Raw genomic sequence first — 24,470 nt, 5'->3', positions numbered from 1 at the left:
ACATTTTCATTAAGCTCACACAACTTAAACAAGACCAACAACCACTTGAGTCATATCTTAGAGACTTTGAACAACTTACTTTGCAATGTGAACTCAATGAGAAGCCCTAAAGAAAATTGCTAGATTTGTTGAAGGGTTAGATACTAAGATTGCTCATAGGGTTAGAATGCAACAAGTATGGTCCTTTGATGAAGCCGTTAATTTGGCTTTAAGGGTTGAGAAAATGGGTAAAGGGAAGGCTACAACCACCAAACCAACCACCAAACCCGCCACCTTTAGACCCCCAACCAGTTTCAAAATTAATGAACCACCCTCTCAAAACAAAACCACCATACTTGACAAAGGAAAAGCAGCTGAAACCTCACAAAAAAAGACCATGCCTCTCAAAAAATGTTACCAATGCCAAGGTTATGGTCACTTTGCCAAAGAATGCCCAACCAAGAGAGCCCTTAGTAGCTTTGAAGTGGTTCATTGGGGAGATGATGAGATTCTTGTGTGTGATGAGGAAATGGAGGGAACGGACCATGAAGAGGATGATGTGGTTATGCCGGATGCGGGTCTTAGCTTGGTTACTTGGAGAGTGATGCATACCCAACCCCAACCCTTGGAAATGGATCAAAGACAACAAATCTTTAGGTCTAGGTGCACCATTAAGGGAAGAGTTTGCAATCTTATCATTGATGGAGGGAGTTGTACCAATGTAGCCTCTAGTACTCTCATTGAAAAGCTATCTTTACCCACACAAGACCACCCTAGTCCTTATAAATTAAGGTGGCTTAACAAGGGGGCAGAAGTTAGAGTGGATAAGCAATGCCTTGTAACCTTCTCCATTGGCAAGAACTATTCGGATGAGGCCCTTTGTGATGTTCTACCTATGGATGCTTGTCATCTTCTTCTTGGGAGACCTTGGGAGTTTGATAGGGATTCGGTACACCATGGGAGAGACAACACTTACACCTTCAAGTTTGGCTCAAGAAAGGTCATTCTAACACCACTTCCACCCGTCCTTAAGCATACTACACCACCATCCATGCTTGAGCCTTCAAAAGAGGTATTATTGATCAATGAGGCCGAGATGCTCCAAGAGTTAAAGGGTGATGAAGATGTCTATGCTCTTATTGCAAAAGATGTGGTTTTTGGGCAGAATGTTTCACTTCCTAAGGAGGTCCAAGAGCTCCTCCAATCCTATGAAGATGTGTTCCCAAATGAGCTCCCAAGTGGCTTGCCTCCTCTTAGGGGCATTGAGCATCAAATTGATTTCATTCCGGGGGCTACATTACCAAACAAGGCTGCCTATAGAAGTGATCCTAAAGCTACTCAAGAGTTACAACAACAAATTGGAGAACTTGTGAGCAAGGGCTTTGTGAGAGAGTCCCTTAGTCCGTGTGTTGTCCCGGCCCTCTTAGTGCCAAAGAAAGATGGGTCTTGGAGGATGTGTACGGATAGTAGAGCTATCAACAACATTACCATCAAGTATAGGTTTCCCATACCTAGGCTTGATGACATCTTGGATGAGCTTAGTGGAGCTCAATTGTTTTCAAAGATTGATTTAAGGCAAGGCTATCACCAAGTAAGAATCAAAGAAGGAGATGAGTGGAAAACCGCATTCAAAACAAAGCATGGGTTGTATGAATGGCTTATCATGCCATTTGGTCTTTCTAATGCACCAAGTACCTTCATGAGGCTCATGACCGAGGTACTTAGACCTTATTTGGGCAGATTTGTGGTTGTTTACTTTGATGATATCTTGGTTTATAGTCCTTCCAAGGAAGAGCACCTCAAGCATTTGCAAGTGTTGTTTGAAACTCTTAGGGAACACAAGTTGTATGGCAAGCTAGAGAAGTGTTCTTTTATGCAAAATGAAGTCCAATTCTTGGGCTTTATCATTTTCGACCGTGGCATATTGGTTGATCAAGAGAAGGTTAAGGCAATCAAATCATGGCCTATACCTAAGAATATCACGGATGTAAGGAGTTTTCATGGGTTGGCATCATTCTATAGGAGGTTCATCAAAGATTTTAGCACACTTATGGCTCCTATAACCGAATGTATGAAGAAAGGGGAGTTCAAATGGGGAGAGAAGGCTGAATCATCCTTCAATATTATCAAAGAGAAGCTTTGTGAGTCTCCTATTCTTACTTTGCCAAATTTCAATAAGTTGTTTGAAGTTGAGTGTGATGCTAGTGGCATTGGCATTGGGGCTGTCCTTGTTCAAGAGCACAAGCCAATTGCTTACTTTAGTGAGAAATTGAGTGGTGCCAAGCTCAATTACTCAACTTATGATAAGGAGTTTTATGCTATTGTTCGAGCCTTAACCCATTGGAGTCACTACTTGAAACCACGACCATTCGTCCTACATTCTGATCATGAGGCTCTCAAATACATTAATGGTCAACACAAGCTCAATCATAGGCATGCTAAATGGGTGGAGTTCTTACAATCCTTCAACTTCTCAAGCAAGTACATAGAGGGGAAAGATAACATAGTGGCTGATGCATTGTCTAGGAGATTCATTATGTTGAGTTTCATGGAGCAAAGGGTCCTTGGGTTTGAGTACATGAAAGAATTATATGTGGAAGATCCGGATTTTAAAGGAGAATGGGAGCTTCTTCAATCTGGCCAAATCAAGCTCAAGAGCAAGTACTTGGTTCAAAATGGGTTCTTATTCTTTGGGAACAAGTTGTGTGTGCCTAGGGGACCTTATAGAAACTTATTGATAAGGGAAGTTCACTCCAATGGTCTTGCCGGGCACTTTGGCATTCAAAAGACCTATGACATACTCCAAGAGCAATTCTATTGGCCTAAGATGCTTGGGGATGTCCAAGATGTGATCAAGAGGTGTGCTCCTTGTCAACAATCAAAATCCTATTTCCAAACAGGCCCCTACACTCCTTTGCCGGTTCCAAATCAGCCATGGGAAGACATAAGCATGGATTTCATTGTTGCTTTACCAAGAACTCAAAGAGGGAAGGATTCAATCATGGTGGTTGTGGATAGATTCAGCAAAATGGCTCACTTCATTACTTGCAAGAAAACCGAAGATGCAACTAGTGTGGCCGAGCTCTATTTCAAAGAAGTGGTCAAGCTACATGGTATTCCTAAGTCCATTGTCTCGGATAGGGATTCCAAGTTCATGAGTCATTTTTGGAGAACCTTATGGAAGCTACTCAAAACAAGGCTCTTGTTTAGCACCTCCCATCACCCCCAAACCGATGGGCAAACGGAAGTTACCAACAAGACCTTGGGGAGGATCCTTAGGTGCACGATTGCAAGATCATTGAAAGATTGGGACCTCAAACTAGCTCAAGCCGAGTTCGCCTTCAACCGAGCCCCTTCCACAACCACGGGCAAGTCTCCATTTGAGGTGGTATATGGCGTGAATCCTATGATGCCTACTGATTTGGCACCCATCAAAAGAAATACCATTGATTATGATGCTAAGAAAAGGGTTGAACAAATGCTCCATGTCCATGAACAAGTCAAGAAGCAAATTGAGAAGGCTAATGAGGCTCACAAGGCCAAATCCAAGGGTGTTAAGGGAACCAAAAGCTTTGAACCCGGAGATCTTGTTTGGATACACTTGAGGAAAGAAAGATTTCCAGAAAAAAGGAAGAATAAGCTCATGCCTAGAGCTGATGGTCCATTCAAAGTACTTGAGAAGTTTGGGTCCAATGCATACAAGATAAACCTTCCCGGAGAATATGGAGTCCATGGAACTTTCAATGTTGGGGATTTAAGTCCTTATTATGAAGAGATTGAGGAGGATAAGCTCGAGGATTTGAGGGCAAATCCTTTTCAAGAAGGGGAGATTGAAACAAATCAAACCGAGAAAGGCCACATTTCACCCGGTTTTGGACCTTGCACTAGATTGAGGTCTAACATGAATTCCGTCTAAGAAGTCGTGCCATTTTCCAGCATGGGATTAATCTTTGGTGAGTTTGGGACGTTTTTGTGTAGGAACTTATATCCCAAAGCCGTTCCTATCATAGAGTTTGCCAAGCTTTTTGAACAGCGCGCAATCAGGACCATGGCTGGAACAAGCTTAGTTTTTTGTGCATTATGTCGCTATCAACCTTCCTCTTTTGAACCAACAAAGCTCAAGGGACTTTATGGCTGCAACAAGGACTCTTACACGGTTTCCTCAAGCCCCATTTCAGTCCATATAATCATAAATAAGAAGTTGAGCTACAAACAAGGAAGTTTGGACTATTAGTTTACTTTCTTTGCTTTATGTCCTTTTCATTTCAGATTTGTCATAGTCCTTGGCTGCCGTTTTTCTTGGTCTTTAGCTGCTATTTTTGTGGCCCTTAGATGTAACTAGTAATCAAGGGTCAAGATTGTAAGCCTTGGTCTATATAAACCAAGCTAAACACTTGAGAACTTCAGATTTGATTGAACATTAATACAAGTGAAAACCTAGTTTTTCCTCTTAAATTCTTTGCTTTGTGCTAGAAGATCCTCCTATGCTTAGTGCTAGGGGTTGAGTGAGTTCTTTGCTAGGTGCTTGAACAAGCTCTTAGTCTTAAACCTTGGCTTTGTGCTTGGTTTATTTCATATCCAATTCACTCGATCCTTAGCATTTGAGTCACGGTTTTTAGCTTGTTTTCTGTCCATTTTCGTGTTCTTAGAGTTTTATTCCAAGCCTCACATTGCCAAATAAGCCTATTTTTCGACCCTTTAGACTAGGTCCTATTTTGCTAACCCCTTTTGAGCTTAAACCTCTCTTTTGGCACCTACAAAACTAGCTACATACCATAAACAACCTTCCCTTGTCAAGAAAGTTGCTTACTTGTTGTTGGTTATATGAAGAAGGGTGTTTTGAGTCCTAGTTGATGATTTGAGTTGAAATAATGGTTCTTAATTTGGTTTGTTGTTGGAATAAGAGGTTTTTGGAAATAGAAAAAAAAAAAGAAAAAAAATAGAAAAAGAGAAAAATGTAATGAAAAAGAAAAAAAATTGCGCTATTACTTTGTTTGATGAGAAAAAGCCAACCAACACTCCTTCATCAATGGAGTAGAAAAAGGCGTTGCAAGAATAAAAGGGCATTTGATGTTTTTCCTAAGTGAGTCGGGTTTGCACAATGTTTGCATAAATTCGGGAAACCAATTTTTGTTAGGGTGTAGACGTTACTCATTTGTTGTAATAAAGTGGAAGAAATGGAATTTTGGCAACTTCTTGATGTGTACCTCCACATTTTTCCGAAATGGTGCTTGCACCAACCCCGTTTCGACCCATCACCTAACCCCGTTACAACCCTTGTTTCTCTTTATGCATATTTTCCTTTTTTGCATCTCACGAATGGTCTTGTAGGAGAGGATTCCATGTTAGATTGCGGGCATGTCTCACGAGTCGAGTAGTTGAGTGATTTTGGTTACTTTTTGCACAAAAATCACCCGTTCTAAAAAGAAAATGAGAGACGAGTGAAAACCGTGAGGAAGTCGGTAGTCTTGGTCCCCTTAGTCATGGGTCAATTTGGTTGAATCTTGCGTGTGTCGTGTAAATCTTGAAGGTTAGGCTTTGCTTCCCTCTTTCCCGCCTTTGAATTTGTTTCTTAGGCATTTGATTGTCACATTGAGGTTGCTTGAGCCACCATTAGGGCATTGACACCCCGCCAAGACTATGAGACGGTATCTCCCGACCAAAACCTTTAATCTTTCAAAACAAAACGGCCGCATAGATGAGGAAAATGGTTTGACTTTTTGTGATGCATCAAATATCTTGATTCGTGCTTAAATGTTGGATGTGTCAAAAGTTTCCAAAAGCCCCCACTTGCCTTGCATCGAAATGCATACCTCATTGTGTTTCGGTGTGAGTTGAAGGGACGGAGGAGGCCCGTTAATTGCCTTTCATCGGATATTATTATTTTAGCTAGTCTTTTATATTACGGGTCTTAAGTTTATTAAATGAGCTTACTCGAGGACGAGTAAGGTTTAAGTGTGGGGAGATTTGATAAGTAGCATTTTAGTCGTATTTTACCCCGCATTTATACCTTATTCCGACTTGATTTTGTGTGCTTAAATGTCTAAAAAGTTCATTTAATAACTAATTTATAATAATTAGTCGTATTAGTTTATAACTAATAATTAATTGTGTTGGACCTTTAGTCCTTATTAATTGTTTTGATAATGACAGTAATGATTTGTATGTGGACTTAATATTTAAACATATGCGTGTAATTGTGTGCTTAAGTTTTAATTTAGAAAGGAACAATTACAATGACGTAAGCTTGAAGTTTGGACCAAGGAGGTACAACTTCAAATACACTTGATCGATGTATTCAAGCAAGATCAAGATTGGAAATCAACCACGAGACTCAAGATGAGAGACTTGTGAAGAGACGATTCACATCAAGATCTATCGAAGATTAGTTAGTATAGGTCGTCATCCGGTAATGGTTTTACTTTGTTTGATTTAAAGGTTAGTGAAGTTATGACCTAATAGACATAACTTCATTGCTAGACAAAAATGATGCGTTAATTTTTGGAAAATATATTTTTTAGTGATTTATAAAATAAGAGAGTATTTATTTTATTTGGAATTAATCAATTAGAATTTAAGTTAAATAAACTATTGGTTTGTAACACGATATTTAAATCGTCATGCAACCTAGGGCTTTAACTAAATTCTATCTCGATTTGTTGTGGGCTATAGAAGCAAGTAGTGGACCGAAGGAACCCTAGAGGCCGGCCAAACCCTAGGTGGGCCGAACCCTAGGGAGGCCGAAACCCTAGGGTGGCCGAAAACCCTAGGAGGTCAAACTCCTCCTTCCTTTTGCTTCTTACTTGTTCATCAAGTCATTTAGGGATTTATGTTTCCAGAACATTCCTATGCCCTAATTCCAGAACATTCCAAACTCTAATTCACTCTACTATAAATACTCTCATTCATTCAACAATAAAAGTTAGAACACACATCTACACTTTTAGAGAGAAAAATATTTTTAAGCAAAAATCATTTGAGCTTTAATTCTTATTTTCCAAATTTGCTTATACAAAAATTACGCATCAAATTTGTCAATCACTCGAAGAAAAATCGTTATAGGATACTAAATACACAAGGGTATTATACTCACTCGCATAACGTGAGATTAGTATTTATCGTTGTATTTTTCTTATTAACGTAAGAGCAACCTAGAGTATTTAGCGATACTCAATCTGAATTATAATCATATAGTTGATTATACGAGTGGATTGATAATTTTTGTAATCCGGAGAAAGGTACTAAAAATTATTAATCGAGAATAGTGGACGTAGGTTTCGACTTGTGAAACTGAACCACTTCAAAATCCTGTGTGTCTCTCTTTCTCTCTCTCTCTTTATTATTGTTATTTCGATTTTGCATTTATTGTTAATAATTTAATTAGTTGATTTTAATCAATAAAATCAAGTAATTAATTTATATAATATATTTCGAAAAAGCGATCATCGTTTTTAATACTCAATTCACCCCCCCCCCCTCTTTCGTATTCGATCAATAGACTCCACAATTGGTATCAGAGCCTCGTGCTCTTGATAGCCTAACAGCTAGAGTTGATCGTTTTTTTGTAGTCTATTTATCGTCTTTTCCATTTGCATTTATTTTTTATCAAATGGATTCCAAACACCTAAAGTGTCCTATATTCAATGGGAAGAACTATGGTTTATGGAAAAATATGATGACCCACTTCATTAAGGGAAACGACTGGGAGTGTTGGTTGATTATCAAGAGTGGTCCGAATAAGATCTTACTTGCAACCAGTAATGGCACTACCGTCGAAAAGAAAGAAGAAGACTATATTGAGGTGGATTATAAAAAGGCTGAGAAGAATTCAAAAGCAATAAGCTTATTGCAAAACGGTATGATTGCTACTGAATTCGATCGTTTCTCAACCAGTTCATCTGCCAAGGAAATATGGGATGGTCTAGAATTTGCCTATGAGAGAACCACTGTTGTCAAAAAGCATCGTATGGCATTACTAATGCGAAAATACGAGCTGTTTGCCATGGAGCAAAACGAGTCAGTTGATAGCATGTCCTCTCGCTTTTCTAGCATCATCAATGAGCTAAAGAATTTAGGAAAAACTTTTGTCTCCGAGGAAATTGCTAGAAAAATACTCAGAAGTATGTCTCGCAGATGTAGACATAAAGTATATGTCATAGAAGAATGTAAGGACCTAACTTCATTATCCTATCAGGAGCTACTCGGAACCTTAATGGCTCACGAGATTACTCTTAATCAGGATGAGGAGGAAGTTGGCACAAGCAAAAAGATGGCCTTACAAGATGGCCTGACGGAATTTCCGTCAATAACGGCCCTTATCCGTCAGAAATGCGGATTCCTGACGGATTTTCCGTCAGGAACGCGCGTCACTACAATTCGTCACAAAAAACGCAATCCTGACGGATTTTCCGTCAGTAATTCGCATTCCTGACGGAATACTGACGCCTAATCCGTCACACGTCTTATCTGGGATTTGGTAAAAAGTCAACCTAACTTTGACTTTTCTGACGGAAAATCCGTCAGGAATATCAAAAATTCTGACGGAATTTCCGTCAGAAATCGACTTTTTTTTAAAAAAAAAAAAAAATCTGTTCAAAAATTAGATACATGTAACTGTAGTAATAATAGCAAGGTTATTGCTGAGTATTTTACATTGTATGTTATTACTGAGTACTTTACAGACAAATATGTCATAATGCAACTATGTTTCACCATCTTCACCAAAGAAGTAGTCAACCACGCCCCCATTTTCTATGGCTCCCCCAATTTTAATCTCCTATGCTGAGCTCTCATCAGCGCAATAACTGTCAAAACAAATCACAACATTTACAAACGGGTCAAATGAATGTCAACAGCGAAAAAATTAAATGCATAAAAGAACATTATCAGTCGACCTTGTACATGAAATAGAAAGACTACATGGGTGAAATGTACACAGATGTTGCTTCCAAAGTATTCACTCTTTGAACAATATTAGCCCATCATTGTTCACATAAAACCATAAGAAGAAACTTAAAAAAGAACAAGAAAAGACATTAGAAGAGCGAAAAAATGCTCAAAAAGCTGATACATAATAATCCGTATGGTGTCATGAAATTGTAATTTTGTTTGCACCAAAGATGAAAACATGACCCATACCAAAGTATATGGAGAAGACAGACTTTACTGGAAAAGACAATTTGGATCCTTATGGATACAATACAGCAAAATATGCAAACACGATTACTCGAGTGCCTGAGTGCATGACATTCCATGAATATGAAATTATGGGGAGACACACCAACAGTTACTCTATAAACTATTGCCCGTTTTTTATGTCGCTTGGAGACTTCGCAGTTAGCACTATGGCTACATATTGTGACATCTAAGGATAAACGGAAGATAAATTAGCACCACATTTGAGAGTATGAACTAGAACCTCAAATAGAGGAGATAAAAATAAAGGCAAAGCGGATAAAAATGCACCTTTAAGACTACATTTCCACTGTCAGAGTCTCTTGCAACATAATACACGTAAGACCTGCACGAGATGTAGTTAAATGATTCACCACTTTAGTTTGATAAGGTACATTTTAAAATTGGTTGTATTTGTTTGTACGCATCAATTCTTCTACCCCTGCATAATCTCTATTGCTAACACTTTCCCATCAGATGAGTAGGAAGCTTTTTGGTCATGTCTCATGTGTTGGCAAACAGCTAGTCTCACTTGTGACGGACACTATCCGTCACAAGTGAGTGACGGGTCACCTCCCTCTCACACAAATACAGGTGGGAGGTAGGTGGGGCGCTCCATTTTCGCCCCACTTGCCCTCCCACTTGCATTTGTGTGAGAGGGAAGTGACTCGTCACACACTTGTGACGGATAGTGTCCGTCACAAGTGAGAATTTGTGGTTGGCAAAAACCAAGATCTAATCACAACAAGCCTCCTTTTCGTTACATATTTGGATTTTCATCAATTAGACTTTCCAATCCTAGACCCCACATGATAAAGATGGTTTTTATTTTTCATCTTAGTATCCTACTCATAGACATCATTAGGCAAAAAATGAGAGAAGGAACATCTTCTTAAATGAAAAAAGGGGGGGAAAACCTTGACGATTGCAGAGAAGTAAACATGTCAGCCACTTTTACCTGTAATAAGCAAGCAAGCAGTTATATGCAGTTCATTAAATGCTGGAAATACTACAATAAATAAGACTTTTTCGATCATTTTCGAATTTTGATTTTAAAAGAACCTGTATAAACTGAAATTCTCCAATCGGATGTCCAATTTGTTCCCTTTGTTGGGTGTAAGGTATAACAACGTCAAGGCAAGCTTGTATAACACCAAGCAGGCCAGCTGCCAAAACAAGTCTCTCCAAGTCCAACCCCGACATCATAACGTATACTCCTACCCAAGAAAGAGCAAAAATGTTTCAAAACGAGAAGACTTTTTAAATAGCTTCCATCAGAATAGTTTCTTGTTTCCAAATTCTTAATTGTGCGCAATGACCATCATAGTGTTACACTCTTAGTTCATAACATAAAGCTATTCAATGGTATGACGATACTATGGCGAAATCGTGAAAACACTTGTATCTATCTATTGACTCTAAAGATGTTCATCATATCATTCATTGTCACAGGAAAAATGTCATTACATTATCACCTTTTCCTTCTTCTCCCAAAACATTTTCCTGGGGCACAAAGCAATTCTCAAAAACAACTTCGCATCTGCACAGTATTATAAAGCAAACAAAACAGTTAACAAGCAATTCTGAGAAACGCTTTCCTAGGTCAAGGTAATCATGCCGAAGAGTAAATATTTCATAAAACTAAGCTTAAACAAACACAAAATACTTACAGCATTACATACAAACAGACACACAGTCACCAAATGTGATCGTATTCATAATTTCGTTAATGTTTGGCAAACTTGGCCAACTTTTTAGCCCAAACAACAATAAATTAATAACCAACAAAAGGCATGAAACCATTTGCAGCTTAATTTCTCAAAGCAATCACAGAAACTCAACTAACAATACCTCCAACATAAATCAAATAATTAAAGAAGAAAATCCAATTTCCCCAATTTCACAAAACCCTAAACCAATTCTAAATCTCTCTTCAAACGATAACCGCTAGTCAATTTGTTACTCAATAATGTATGTACATAATAATAATAAACTCAATATCAACCTAAAGCAAAAAAATAATAGAAGAAATCATACCTTAAACAAAAAAAGGAAACACGAGACTAAAAGAGACAGAGAGAAAAGATGGTGGTAGTGATGGTGGACTTCAGTGGTGGTGGTCGACATCAGAAGGAGGACGGCGGGGTGGCCCGTGGTGGCTGGAGAAGGAGAATCCGAAAAACAAGAAAAGGAAGGAGAAAAGGAGAAAAAGGAGAAAGGGAAAGAAAGAAGAAAAGGAAGAGAGGTTGACAGAGGGAGGGAGGGACGCCGATGGTGGAAAGCCGATGTGACGACGCCGGTGAGGTTGCCGGAGGCATGGAGGGAGTGTCGGGTTTTGGGGGATTAGGGTTTGGGAGTGACTGAGTGAAAGTGAGAGTAAGGGTGAGTATCGCGTCTTTTTTTTTTTGGTTTAGAGAATTTTTCTGACGGAATTACCGTCAAAAATATCAAAATTCTGACGGAATTGCCGTCAGTTTCCCGTGTTTTCTTATTTTCCCTTAACCCTGTGTTTGTGAGTTGATCTGACGGTTTTTCCGTCAGAAAATTGAACCTTAGTGACGGAATATTCGTCGGTAAATATAAATTTCTGACGGAATATCCGTCAGAATTCCGTCACTCAGTGTGGCGCCAATGCCATTATTCAACGCGCCATTTATCTCTGACGGATTATCCATCAGGAATACAATTCCGACGGAAATTCCGTCACAATTCCGTCAGCTTCCCTTATTATCTGACGGCTTTGTTTTTCCGTCAGATTTTCCGTCACTATTGCGCATTTTTTTAGTAGTGTACATGGAAGAAAATTAAAGACAAAAATCTACGTGACAAAACAAAGAGAGAATTCAGGCAAGTTATGATGGCATATTGTTGGGGAGACTTGGACTCTGAAGATGGCGAATCCGAAGATGAAGAAGAAACTGCCAACGTTTGTCTAAGTAGCGTTAGTCTTGACCTATTCTCCGAAAGCGACAATGAAAGCAATGCTTCAAATGCTGAGAAGTGTCTTGTTGGAAATTGATTGATTCGAGAGGATGAAGAGGTAAATTATCTTGAACTTAAAAAGCGTGTTAAGAAACTTTCTAAGGATAATTTAATTAAGTGTTGTGAACATTCCCTTGATCATTGTCATGAACAAAGTCTAGAGTTAAAAGACCTTAAGGAACAGATTTTAGATATTGCTGAGGAGAACCAACTTCTGAAAGCCAAAGCCAAAAAGCTCAAATCCAAAGTTATGGCTACTCCAGCTATAACTTCAGACATGACGAATGCTGAGAAGAACGCTCTTGAATCAAAAGTTAAGGCTAGTGATGCCATAACTTCGGAGCTTAAACTCAACATTAAGCATCTTCAAGCTAAAGTTACAGCTAGTGATGCTATAACTTCTGAGTTGAAGAAAGTCAATGAGATTTTAAAAGATGAGCTTAATGGCAAAGATAGTGTAGTTTCCGAACACAAGAGAGAAATTGTATTTCTCTCTAAGCAATTAGAAGAAGCTAGTAAAAGTCTGTCAAAACTTAAGGAACAACATGAAATTGAGAAACGTGTCTTGAATGAACGTTTTGAAAAATTTCGTGAAGACTTTAAGAAAGGTAACTCTTCCAAGGATTCAAGTGTAGATCATTCAAAATGTGAAAAAGAAATTGAATCCTTGAAAGAATTACTTTTACATGCACGAAAAGTTCATGATAAGTGGGAAGGAAGCACAAAGGTTTTAAACGTCCTTACTGAACAATCTGATAACAACATGAAGATGGGACTTGGTCATGAATGCTATAGCCGAAGAGACCATGATAAGTGCAAATGTAATCCTTCTGAAAATGATTTCAGAAAAAGAAAATACGTTAATCTTCCAGAATACTTGATTTGCAATTACTGTGGCTCTACTGGACATATTCAAGTCAATTGTGTCAAACTTGCTTGGGATAAGAAAAAGAATGTCGAAACCGCTAAGACTTGTGATTTCATAGTGGAAGATGATGTCTCTACTATAGATGAACCTAACGACAATGGAGAACGCAATAATGAGTTTAGATGGACTTATGATATAGCTTTTGATTACTCATCTGTTCCTTCAAAATCAAACAAAATAAATGAGAATCGAAAGCATACATTCAAGCCTAAGGTTCATAACCCTAAACCTAAAGCGTCTCATGAAGGTACTAGACCTAAAGCTACTTTCGATAGAACTAAACCTAGAGTACCTCATGTTCCGATTGTTAGACAAAGACCAAGAAAACCCAATGTTAAAGCCAAAAGAATAATAAGACAAGTATGGGTTAGAAAGGATCAAATATATAGAATTACTAACCATAAAGGACCCAACTTAGCTTGGGTACCTAAAAGTTGTATTTGATTCATTTGCAGGTAGAAGTGAAAGAAAATAATCTATGGTATCTCGACAGTGGATGCTCGAGACACATGACAGGAGACATAAATCTTTTTCTTTCACTAGAGCCCTTCTTTGGTGGCAAGGTTACCTTTGGAGATAACAAGAAGGGTATGATTATTGGAGTAGGAAAAATTGGAATTTCAACCTCTCATTCAATCGATAAAGTATATCTGGTAAGTGGTCTTAAACATAATTTACTTAGTATTTCTCAATTATGTGACAAAGGAAATAGAGTTGTTTTTCATGCCGATGTTTGTCGTATCATAATTGAAGGTACTAGTAATGTTTTACTTGAGGGTCACCGTATGAGGAATGTGTATATGATTGACTTAAATGTTGTCAATACAAATTCCTTTGCGTGTATGAAAGTAACTTCAGATGAGTCTTGCTTGTGGCACAAGAGGTTTGCACACATTAGTCCAACTATTTTAAAGAAACTTAAGTCCATGGATTTAGTTGAAGGCTTGCCCTCAATTAAATTCGAGCAAGAGACAATGTGTGACTCATGTGCCCGCTGCAAACATGTTAGATCCTCTTTTAAACCTAAAAGATTAGTTAGCACTAAACGACCACTTGAGATGGTACACATGGATTTATGTGGACCTATGAGAGTTAGAAGCCGTGGTGGATCAAAGTATGTATTTGTTCTAGTCGTAAATTACTCAAGGTATGTCTGGCCATTCTTTTTTTCCTCTAAAGATGAAACTTTCGATGAATTTGGTATTACTGAAGCTTGCCCAAAATAGATATGATAATAAGCTTATTTCGATTCGGACGGATCACGGCACGGAATTTGATAATCAATTATTTATAGAATATTGTAGGGAAAATGGTGTGGGGCATAACTTCTCCGCACCACGTACCCCACAACAAAATGGTGTCGTGGAACGTATGAATCGAACCCTAGAGGATATGGCTCGTACTGTGCTTTTGTGTAGTGGCCTTCCTAGAAGCTTTTGGGCAGAAGCTATTAGTACCGCATGCTATGTGCATAATAGAGCTATGATCCGACCTATTTTGAAAAAGACTCCCTATGAACTTTTAAGAGGGAGAAAACCCAATATATCACATCTTCGTTGCTTCGGGAGTAAATGCTTTGTTCACAATAATGGAAAAGAAAATTTAGGAAAATTTGACCCCCGAAGTGATGAAGCTGTTTTTCTGGGATATTCGGATCATAGTAAAGCTTACAAAGTGTTCAATAAAAGAACCTTGCGCATAGAGGAAAGTGTTCATGTTCGCTTTGACGAAGATAATGTGTTTGATTAAGTTGAACAGGAAGAAGAGGATCCAGATGAGCCCGATTTCTTTCTAGCAAGAAATGAGCCCTTAAATGAAGATGAAGATATTCAAGGTATCAATGATGAACTAGAAAATTCTGCAAACAATCCTAAGAGAAGTGATGAGTCCATAGTTAATGATACTAACGACCCTTCCTTAGATAAAGAAAGAGATCTTGAAGTTATACCTAATGATGTTGTAACTTCCGATCCAAATCATGATATTTCTAATGAAGTTAGTAATGCTTCTGAAGAAAATCCCAAGTCCAACTCAGGGGGAACAAATCATGATTCTTCGTCTGCATATGATGCTTGTCCATCAAATGATAATGAGCCTAGAGTTCTCAAAAAGTGGAAACATCAAAGCTCCCACCCTTTGGACAAAATCCTAAGGGATCTAGAGCAAGGCATTAAAACTAGAAGGTCCTTGAATAATTTCTGCTCGTTCTTTTCGTTTCTATCAACTATTGAACCTACCAATATTAAAGAAGCTCTTGCTGAACCTGATTGGATAACCGCTATGCAAGATGAGCTTCAACAATTCGAACGCAATAAGGTACTTAGTGCCACGACCTAGTGATCGAACTGTTATTGGTATAAGATGGGTGTTTAGAAACAAATTGGACGATACAGGACTTATTACAAGAAACAAGGCACGACTAGTTGTCCAATACTACAATCAACAGGAAGGAATCGATTATGACGAGACCTTTGCACCTGTAGCGAGACTTGAGGCTATACATCTCATTATTGCCTTTGCTGCTCATAAAGGAATGAAACTGTTCCAAATGGACGTTAAGACAGCATTTCTTAATGGTTATTTGGAGGAAGAAGTCTATGTAGAACAACCTCCCAGATTTTTAGATAGCAAGTTTCAAAACCACGTTTATAAATTAGACAAAGCTTTATATGGTTTGAAACAAGCTCCAAGGGCATGGTATGACAGATTATCCAAGTTTTGTTACAAAATAATTTTACAAGAGGATCTGTCGATAAAACCCTGTTCCTAAAATCCGAGGGTTCTAATTTACTTGTTGTGCAAATTTATGTAGACGATATTATATTCGGTTCTACTAATGAAAAATTGTGCAAGTATTTTTCTGATCTAATGACTTCTGAGTTTGAAATGAGCATGACGGGAGAACTGAAGTACTTTCTAGGCTTACAAATTCAACAAACAAAGGATGGTATAAAGATACACCAACAGAAATATATCAAGGAACTAATCCGAAAATTCGGTATGGAAAATGCAAAATCATACGATACACCTATGGTACATGAAAAGAAGATGACTATAGATGAACATGGTAAGTGTGTCGATGAGACTACATATCGAGGTATGATTGGTTCACTTTTATATTTAACTGCAAGTCGTCCTGATATAATGTTTAGCGTATGTGTCTGTGCGCGATTTCAATCGTGCCCTAAAGAATCACATATGATTGCAGTTAAACGTATCTTGAGATATTTAATTGGTACATCTAATTTATACTTATGGTATCCACTTGAGTGTAATTTCGATCTAGTAGGATATTCAGATGCAGATTATGCAGGATGTTCTTTAGATAGGAAAAGCACTTCTGGGTATGCAACGTTTGTTGGACCTTGTATTATCACATGGGGATCAAAGAAGCAAAATTCAGTTGCAATGTCTACTGCTGAAGCCGAGTATGTATCTGCGGGACAGGTATGTTCTCAATTACTTTGGTTAAAGCAACAACTATGTGATTATGGTATAAATGTAGGTCGTATGCCTATTATGTGTGACAATACGAGTGCTATAGTAATTTCTAAGAACCCTGCCCAGCACTCGAGGACCAAACATATAGATATTCGACACTATTTCCTACGAGATCATGTAGAGAAAGGCAACATTTCACTTGAATTTTGTAGTACTGAAAGGCAATGGGCTGATATCTTGACTAAGGCATTAGCTAGAAAACGCTTTGAGTTATTGAGACTTGAGATTGGTTTAATTAGTGATAATTAAATCCGTCATAATTATGTCTGGGAACCTGAATGACTGGCTAGGAAGATAAGATTGTACGATTGTGTCCGTATATTTTTGTTGCATGTTTAATTATGTTAAATAATGTTTATTTTACGTGTTATATATTGCTTATGTGTATGGTAATATTTTATATTTTGCATAATCACATTCCTTACAAAAATTCGACAAAATCTACAATAAATTGCCTAAATATAATAAAGATAATTCTATCTTATTATATTCCTACACAAATCCTGCCTAAACTCCATCTCAAGATCTTCTTTCCTAATCTTACATTTAATAGGAGATAATACCGAAAAAAAAGAAGGTGCGAAAAAAAAAAAAACAAAACGCACGAAAAAAAAAAAAAGTGCCGTAAAAAAAAAAAGGGGCACGAGAAAAAAAAAAAGGAAAGATGCCGAAAAAAAAAGGAAAGGCATTAAAGAAATAAGGAAATTGGTGTTATTCTCTATCTTTTAAGGAATCCTATTCTTACCTAAACTCAAATTCCTTATGCTATATATACCCCTTTAATCTGTCCATAATTCTCATCAATTCTAATCATCTAAACCCTAATTACCTTTTACTACCATCTTCAATTTTAATAATGACTAATCAACCTACAACCCGTTTTCAATCAAAGAAACATGTTGTTATTAGAAAGAAGGTAAGCCAATCACCGCCAAGAACCCGCTCCACCTCACCGGCCGACACCCCTCGCTCCCCACGGTCCGCCGTCGACCAACCCGCCAACCTCACAAAGCGACGAAAATTGTTTAAGGGTAAGGGAAAGTTGGTTTCGGAAATTGAGGTAAGTTCAAAGACTGAAAACTATAAACTTCAAGATGGTTCTTCACGTATTCTTTACGCACAGCATATGGATGATTACACCAACAATGGACTGAATAATCTTAGATTAACGCAAGTAGAACGAAGAGATGTCAATCAAGTTGCTCAATATCGCATTCACGCAGGACGAGTATATTCGATTGATTGGTTAAAGAAATACAAAGCACTTGGGTTTTTCAGAAATTTTCTCAAGGATCAAGGATGGGAAAATATTGTTGCTGTAAGTGGTCCTGTCTTTCCTATTGAGGTATATCAATTTTATGCTTCTGTTCATCTTAAGGAAGGAAATTTGTTTGCTGTGGTCAATGAGACTTCCATAAAAGTCTCACCTGGTGATTTCTGCGACTTGGCTCGAGTTCCTGGAGGAGGAATCGAAATCAATCCAAGCGTAGAATGGGGTAGTATGTTACCTGAAAAAAGGTTGATAGTGAAACGGTATTTCAAACAAGATGCAACTTCGTCTGAGACTATCTTAACTGCGAAGTTGTCGCCAAAATTGAGGTTCTTTTTGAACTTTCTTTGGAATACCATTGTTCCTCGAAAAGAAGGTAGAGATAAATTCGGGGCACATGAGATGATTATTATGAAGGCTTGGCTTGAAGGAGAAAAGGTTAGTCTACCCTTGCTTGTGTTTCATAAAATTATACAAGCTAGTGTAACGACTAAGAAGGATGATTTAGCTTCTACTTTAAGTTTGCCTTATGGGAATTGGATCTCATGAATTTTAGAGAAGAAAGGAGTAATTGGGAAGCATAGTTATGGGGTTATCACTAATGACGAGATGAGCGATCTTTATCTATCTTATATGAAGCTCGTTATTAATGGCAACGAATTAGGTTTTGAGACAAAAGGAGAAAAAGGAGAAAAAGGAGGAAAAAGCAATGTGAGTTTTGATATGTTGGATTCTAAGATGGATTCAAACTTTACTTCTATTCTTGGACGGATTAATGAACAAGACAAGAAATTGGAAGAATTGTTTGATCTAATTAAAAAGGAAAGGAGAGTTGATACTAGTGGACCAAGTGAAGTGAGCTCGGCTCGTATAAACACCGTGTTGTCACGGTTTGATACACGACTCGACAGTGTTTTTAAGGCCGCCGTACGAACTCACTCCGAGTCTACTCAAATAAAGGAAGGTATTGCTAGTTTGGTTAAGTTTGGTGATGAGCTTTTGCAATCTGGGAAGGAGATGAAGTTTGAAATGCAAACTATATATGAAGCAATTAAAGCTATGACTTTGAGGATTGGTAACTTCGATAATCGATTGACTGCCCAAGCTGCACTCCTAGACCATTGTCATGCGCGACTCGAGGACTTGGAATACCGAACTCGTCCTAGGTCCAACCCGCCAAGCCCACGCTACCCTTGACCATCTTGCCCTAATCCATTCAACCACTACTACAATAAATGGCAAAGAGACCATTTGAAATAGACCTAAGAGACCAAAATGGAGATGGTCTCAAGGTCAAAGGTCTCTTAGGGTAAGAGACCATGCAAAAAAAAAAATGGTTTCTTTGAAAAAAGTTAGAAATCATCTTTGCTAGATAAATGGTTTCTTTGCCCACTAAAAAAGAGACCATTAAAATACAAAAAATGGTTTCTTATCTCACAATTACAAACCAAACAACAAAGATTGATGGTTTCTTCCTAAAACCAAGGATTAGAGAAGTATGGTTTCTTTGATTTTTTTATTATTATTTTTTTTGATTGAGTGCTTGCATGGCCATTGTAATTTATGGGGCCATAATGAGTTAATTAAGCGTATAGCTGTAACTCGTGTTTCGTTGAACATGGCACACATACCAAAGCCGATTTAAAAAAACTTCACATACTTGTATATAATAATAAAAAGTGTATTTGTTTTTACAAATCTCACTATTTCAGTTACACAACAGCCACAAGCCAACATGTTTTACATACCATACCAAATATAACATACAACAAGTTATCGCATTAATCATAAGCTACAGCCCTCTGACCGGTTCTAGAACCTCAACTGTCACCACATTGTTGCCTCACTATTGCCTCTAATTACCTGCACCGCATAGATCATTTAATCAGTCTCCTTTCCCCACAAAACCAAACAGCTAAGCTAAGCAAGCTTTTACTAGTGATCGAATCAACGGACTGAACATAAATGTTGATGACAGTCAATGGAGCAGACACTTCTTAGTATTTATAGACTCTACAACTGATTTGGTCAATAATAGAACAAAGTATATTAGCCTCATCTGAGCATTGTTGTGGCCAGAGGTAGATAATAATAGGCAAAGGCAAGTGTCAAATCTCTGCTGGTTCAACAAACTTGGCGCCCTAATCTTTTTTATACAAGATGAGAAAATGAACGCTACTTACTACGCCTGGCTTCAGAGGACGCTCAAGGGTTTTTCAGTCAATTGACCGGGACAGAGGGAGTATAAAAAATGAATGAATCTGTCTGTGAGCACAGCCGCACAAACATAACGAATGACAACCAGAAATCAGAATTTCAAACTCCATTTATTAAGAGACCAATGGATATCATACCGAATGCTCATGTATTTCGTGTATGCTTATGCCTCCCTTACAGAGCTCTATACGTTCTTTGTTTGTCTCCAAAGTAAGCTCATAAAGTTCAGCCTGTATACAACAAACAAAAGCACATTAGAACTTATAAAAGAGGAAACAAAGAAGATGAAAATAAGGAATTTTCTGCATCACGTTCATAAAACAAGTTATGAGACCAGTAAAGGTCATTCAATATATAAAACTCAAGAAAACATACTCAATAGGATACCAAAATGTTTAGTAACTAGGAACTTCAACAATGGCAACAACAAAGACTTGCAGTGAAATAATTTGGGTCATTAACATACACATACACAAATCACCAACAAATATAAAATTGTGTCTATACCATTTCCACATAGATAACTCCAATCTAACCTTCCCATTGTCTACTCAATTGCATCCTCAATTAATCTCTTTTCATATTTGCTCATTGTATCACATGTTGGGTTATTATGGACAGAAAATAAGTAGAAGCAACTTCTCCCGCTGATATATTGTACAATACTCCTTAAGAGCAGACAAATGAAAATAAAAAATACTACCTACATTGATTCAAATATTTTGGTTGGACCAAAATAAAATGACACAATTATAATTTTTTTTTTTGACTCTCTCTAGTTTTCTCTCCCCCTTCTCTCTAAAAACAAAACCCTAAATCCTCCCCCTTTGCCGTCGCCGTTCTCCTCCTTCCTCCCACCGCCACCCATCAACCCCCTACCATGTCGCCGGGGAGGGGGTCTATCAAGACCTTTCTCCGGCGACCCGTCTCCTCTCTTCCGATTAACCCGTCATCCCCTTTCTTACCCACACCCGGTTCTGGATCGTACGGGTCTGCCCATTTCTCTCGGTCTGCGTGGTGTATGTGGGCTGTTCGAGTCTTATCGAACGAGTTTGTTGAGGTGGTGTGGCAGGGTGGTGCTTGGATCTGGCGGTGTTGTGGGTTGGTAGGGAGGCGGTGACTTCCGTTTTTTTTTCTGTGTTCTACTTTATTTCCTTTATGCTTTTGTTTAAATTCCGCTTTCGTTATTGTTTCGTCTCTCTTTCTGAGGGCTCTATCCCCGTCTATCGGTGGTGTCCGTCTATCAGTTTGAGAGCTTTCGTTTTCTGGGTTGTTTGCAGTTTTCTAATATGTCAGCAGAAGATCAGCGTTGTTATAGATCGTTATATGGTTTTACATATTTTGTCCGATTCATGGCTACAATCAATCACGTGAGAAGAAATGGATACTCGTCAAGGAAGATTCGGAGACCCTCTTATGGATGAAAGCCTTTTGCGGCGAATCGATGATAGAGACTCTGTTGCAGTGTTTCATTCTTTGAACAAGAATTTATTTCCTATGGTTGTAATCGATTTGTACCCGATTGAGCTTGGCATATGTTGTAGTTGTCGTATGACCTTCTATTAATGATAATGATCTTTTCTCAAAAAAAAAAAAAATATTTAGGTTGGACCATGTCAAGGAGACAGAAGATATGTGAGGGACGTATAGAAGTGACTACCAACCTATTGAATTAGCTTTTTCCGATTGTTCAAAAATACTTCACAGGGGTGCGAGTGTATCAAAATCATAGAATTACGTCAACTGTAGTGGTAATTGGGTTGATCAATCATCCTGAATAAAACATAATAGTTGAACATCACTAGTAACTGATGCTAAAACTAAAATATCCAACACGGTTAAATTCCAAAAACTATATGAATTCACATTCCCAATTAATAAACTCCCTTCGGAACCTCATTAACGAAGATGTTCACTTAAATGCAAAAGCTAATTGAATTACCTTCCGACACTTGCCGCTGAGTAAGAACACGTCCTTGAGCCTGAAGCGGCATATGCGTTAGTTCCAATCCAGTAACACACAACCTGTTCTTCCTCTCCCATAAAATCAAACCAATCCAAATTAGACACAATCTTAGTACAAATTACTTAAAGTGTCCAATTATCCAAAATTAAAATAAAACTGAAATTAATTACAGAGTTAGGGTTCGAGTAATTAATAATTTTAATTTACCTAAACAAAAAAATCAACCCAGGAAACTTAAAATTAGGGAAATACACAAATAATATAAGAGTAATTACTCTAAAAGAAATTACATAATTCAATAAAATGATCCTATAACCTAAATAAAATTGAAATTTGAGGGGAAACAAACCTTGCAATTGGGAACTCGCAGTACGAGGGAGTTGAGGTGATGTGAACATTATTTGCGCACATTTAGTCCCCTAATTGAGCCTATTTTGCATACTATTATAACATTTCATGGCCATTTTATCCGTCAAAACCTTCCTATTTGCTTTTCTATCGCATTTCATATGTTTTGTAGAAAAGGAGATAATAAGGCGGAAATTCCCGTCTTTCGTGCATATTTGGAAGCTTATTGATGATATTAGATGGACTAGTATGAAGAGGAGGCAAGAATGATGACCAAAGATGTAGGAATAAAGTGTATATAGAAGGATTAAAAGGTTAAAAGTAAGAATGACGAGAGGGAAGGCATTACAAGAAGAAATCGCTCGAAAACCGATCCAAGGGTTGGTCCTTTGGCTCTTAAAGTATGCTAGATGGAACGGCATCGAAAAATCAAGTGATCTAGGCTTTTGAATCACTCCAATAGGAGTCCGGATGAGAAAATAACGCCCGTTTTACAATCCGAGCTCAAGATACAGCTCAACCCGCTCGGTTCAAATTCAACCCGCTCGGGTTGAAGCCCAGGACGCCCATATTTCGCTCGGGACGGGCGTATTCCTGGACAGGAAACTTTCCCTTGCTACGTGAACCACAATCCGAGCAGATTCTCCCAAATCCGCCCGGATTGCATCTCCCAAATCCGCCCGGATTCTCCCAAATCCGCCCGGATTGCATTTTCAGAATCCGCCCGGATTCACCTTAATCCGCCCGGATTCCAACCCAGCGCATTTTCGTCTTCTTCAAGCCTCAAAGAAAGACGCCCTTCCTTCAAGAAATACCGGAGTCTCCCTGCTCAAATCCCAAAAGTGTAATTACTAGTTTAGCCCTTAGTTAACCCTAATGCATCCACCTAATTTCCACTATAAATACCCCATTTGTAATAATCCTTTAACACATCTTATTAGCTAGAAAAATCCTTCTTTAGATTAGATTAGGAGTAGATTAGAATAGATTACTCTTTAATCTTTCCACAAATTACACATTAATCTCTTCTTAATTATTGTTCAAGTTTATCATTCAAGTTTATTATTGGGTAATTGAAGATTATTGGGTTATTATTGGGAGATTGACAACCTTCCATCAATCATCAAGTTTCTTCTATTATTCTTTGCTTTACTATTTGGATCATCTCAAGTTTGGTATAAATCCTTTACTCTTTACTCTTTATTGTTTATTTCCTCATTCTATTATCATGTTTATACTTGTTGTGATGATTGACACCATTAATGACATGTTTCCCATGATAATGAGTGAGTAGTTTCTTTAGCTAGGATTAGTGGGTAATTAGGGGAAAACCAACATGGGATTGATTCATGCTTAATCTAATATGTTCACATGATTAAATTGCTTGCTTGTTGTGATGTCAACTTTATGCACATGTTATGTTTGATGAAATGCTAAGCCTATGAATCCTTGCATTTTTACCATCTCTTATCTACTCAACTTGACTCGTAAGATATAAACCAACTCGAGTCTTGTTAGACCATGCATAGAAGTTGATTAGGAGGAAACTAAGTCGACTTGTAGGTGTTGTACAATCTAATCGATTCGGCTCCGGGACCCAACTCTTCCTAAGAACCGTAAGATATAACCCAACTCGGTTCCTCCACAACATTAATTACTTGCAACCTTGTAAACATGTTTGTATGATCAACACCATGAATCCCCCATAACCCCATGATATCCTAGCACTTTTAATCAATTGTTTACATCTTTCCTTTTATTGCTCGTTCTACTTTATTGCTTGCATTAGTCTAGACACAACTACAAACCCAAACAAATTGTGACACTAGCATAAATTGAGATAGATAGACTTAGAACCCAAAGCACACCGTCCCATGGATCGACCTCGACTTACTACTAGCTAGTTGTATGTTGAGTATTATAAATGTGTTTGATTGGGTGAGTGACGACATCAACCGGATCAAAATGGCGCCGTTGCCGGGGATGGTGCTAAGTGATTAAGTTCTTACTTGTTTGTCTATTTTGATTTTGTTTTAACCTTGAGGAAGTTGTTCCTCAAGGATTGTTTTTACCGTTTTCTTGTAGTTTCCTTGTTTGTAGTTATA

The 24,470-nt window shown here is 38.0% G+C and overlaps 1 protein-coding gene across 2 annotated transcripts; it reads right to left on the bottom strand.

Moving 5' to 3' along the window:
- Positions 1–8,568: 8,568 nt before the first annotated feature.
- On the bottom strand, positions 8,569–11,542 carry LOC141629767 (isovaleryl-CoA dehydrogenase, mitochondrial-like). 2 transcript variants are annotated; one of them, XM_074442721.1, is made up of 6 exons: positions 11,191–11,542; positions 10,621–10,693; positions 10,216–10,370; positions 10,071–10,111; positions 9,445–9,499; positions 8,569–8,783 (listed from the first exon to the last, which is right to left on the bottom strand). In XM_074442721.1, exons 3-6 carry the CDS (start codon positions 10,357–10,359, stop codon positions 8,772–8,774), a joined length of 252 nt encoding a protein of 83 aa, XP_074298822.1. In that variant the 5' UTR covers positions 10,360–10,370; positions 10,621–10,693; positions 11,191–11,542; the 3' UTR covers positions 8,569–8,771. The 2 variants fall into 2 exon arrangements, with proteins under 2 accessions (XP_074298822.1, XP_074298819.1); XM_074442718.1 differs by having other exon boundaries at positions 10,629–10,693.
- Positions 11,543–24,470: the final 12,928 nt, after the last annotated feature.

This window comes from Silene latifolia, chromosome 2 (genome assembly GCF_048544455.1).
Source record: "Silene latifolia isolate original U9 population chromosome 2, ASM4854445v1, whole genome shotgun sequence".
Lineage (NCBI taxonomy): Eukaryota > Viridiplantae > Streptophyta > Magnoliopsida > Caryophyllales > Caryophyllaceae > Silene > Silene latifolia.
Note: the sequence above shows the minus strand (reverse complement) of the source record. Positions and strands in the feature narration are given on the sequence as shown.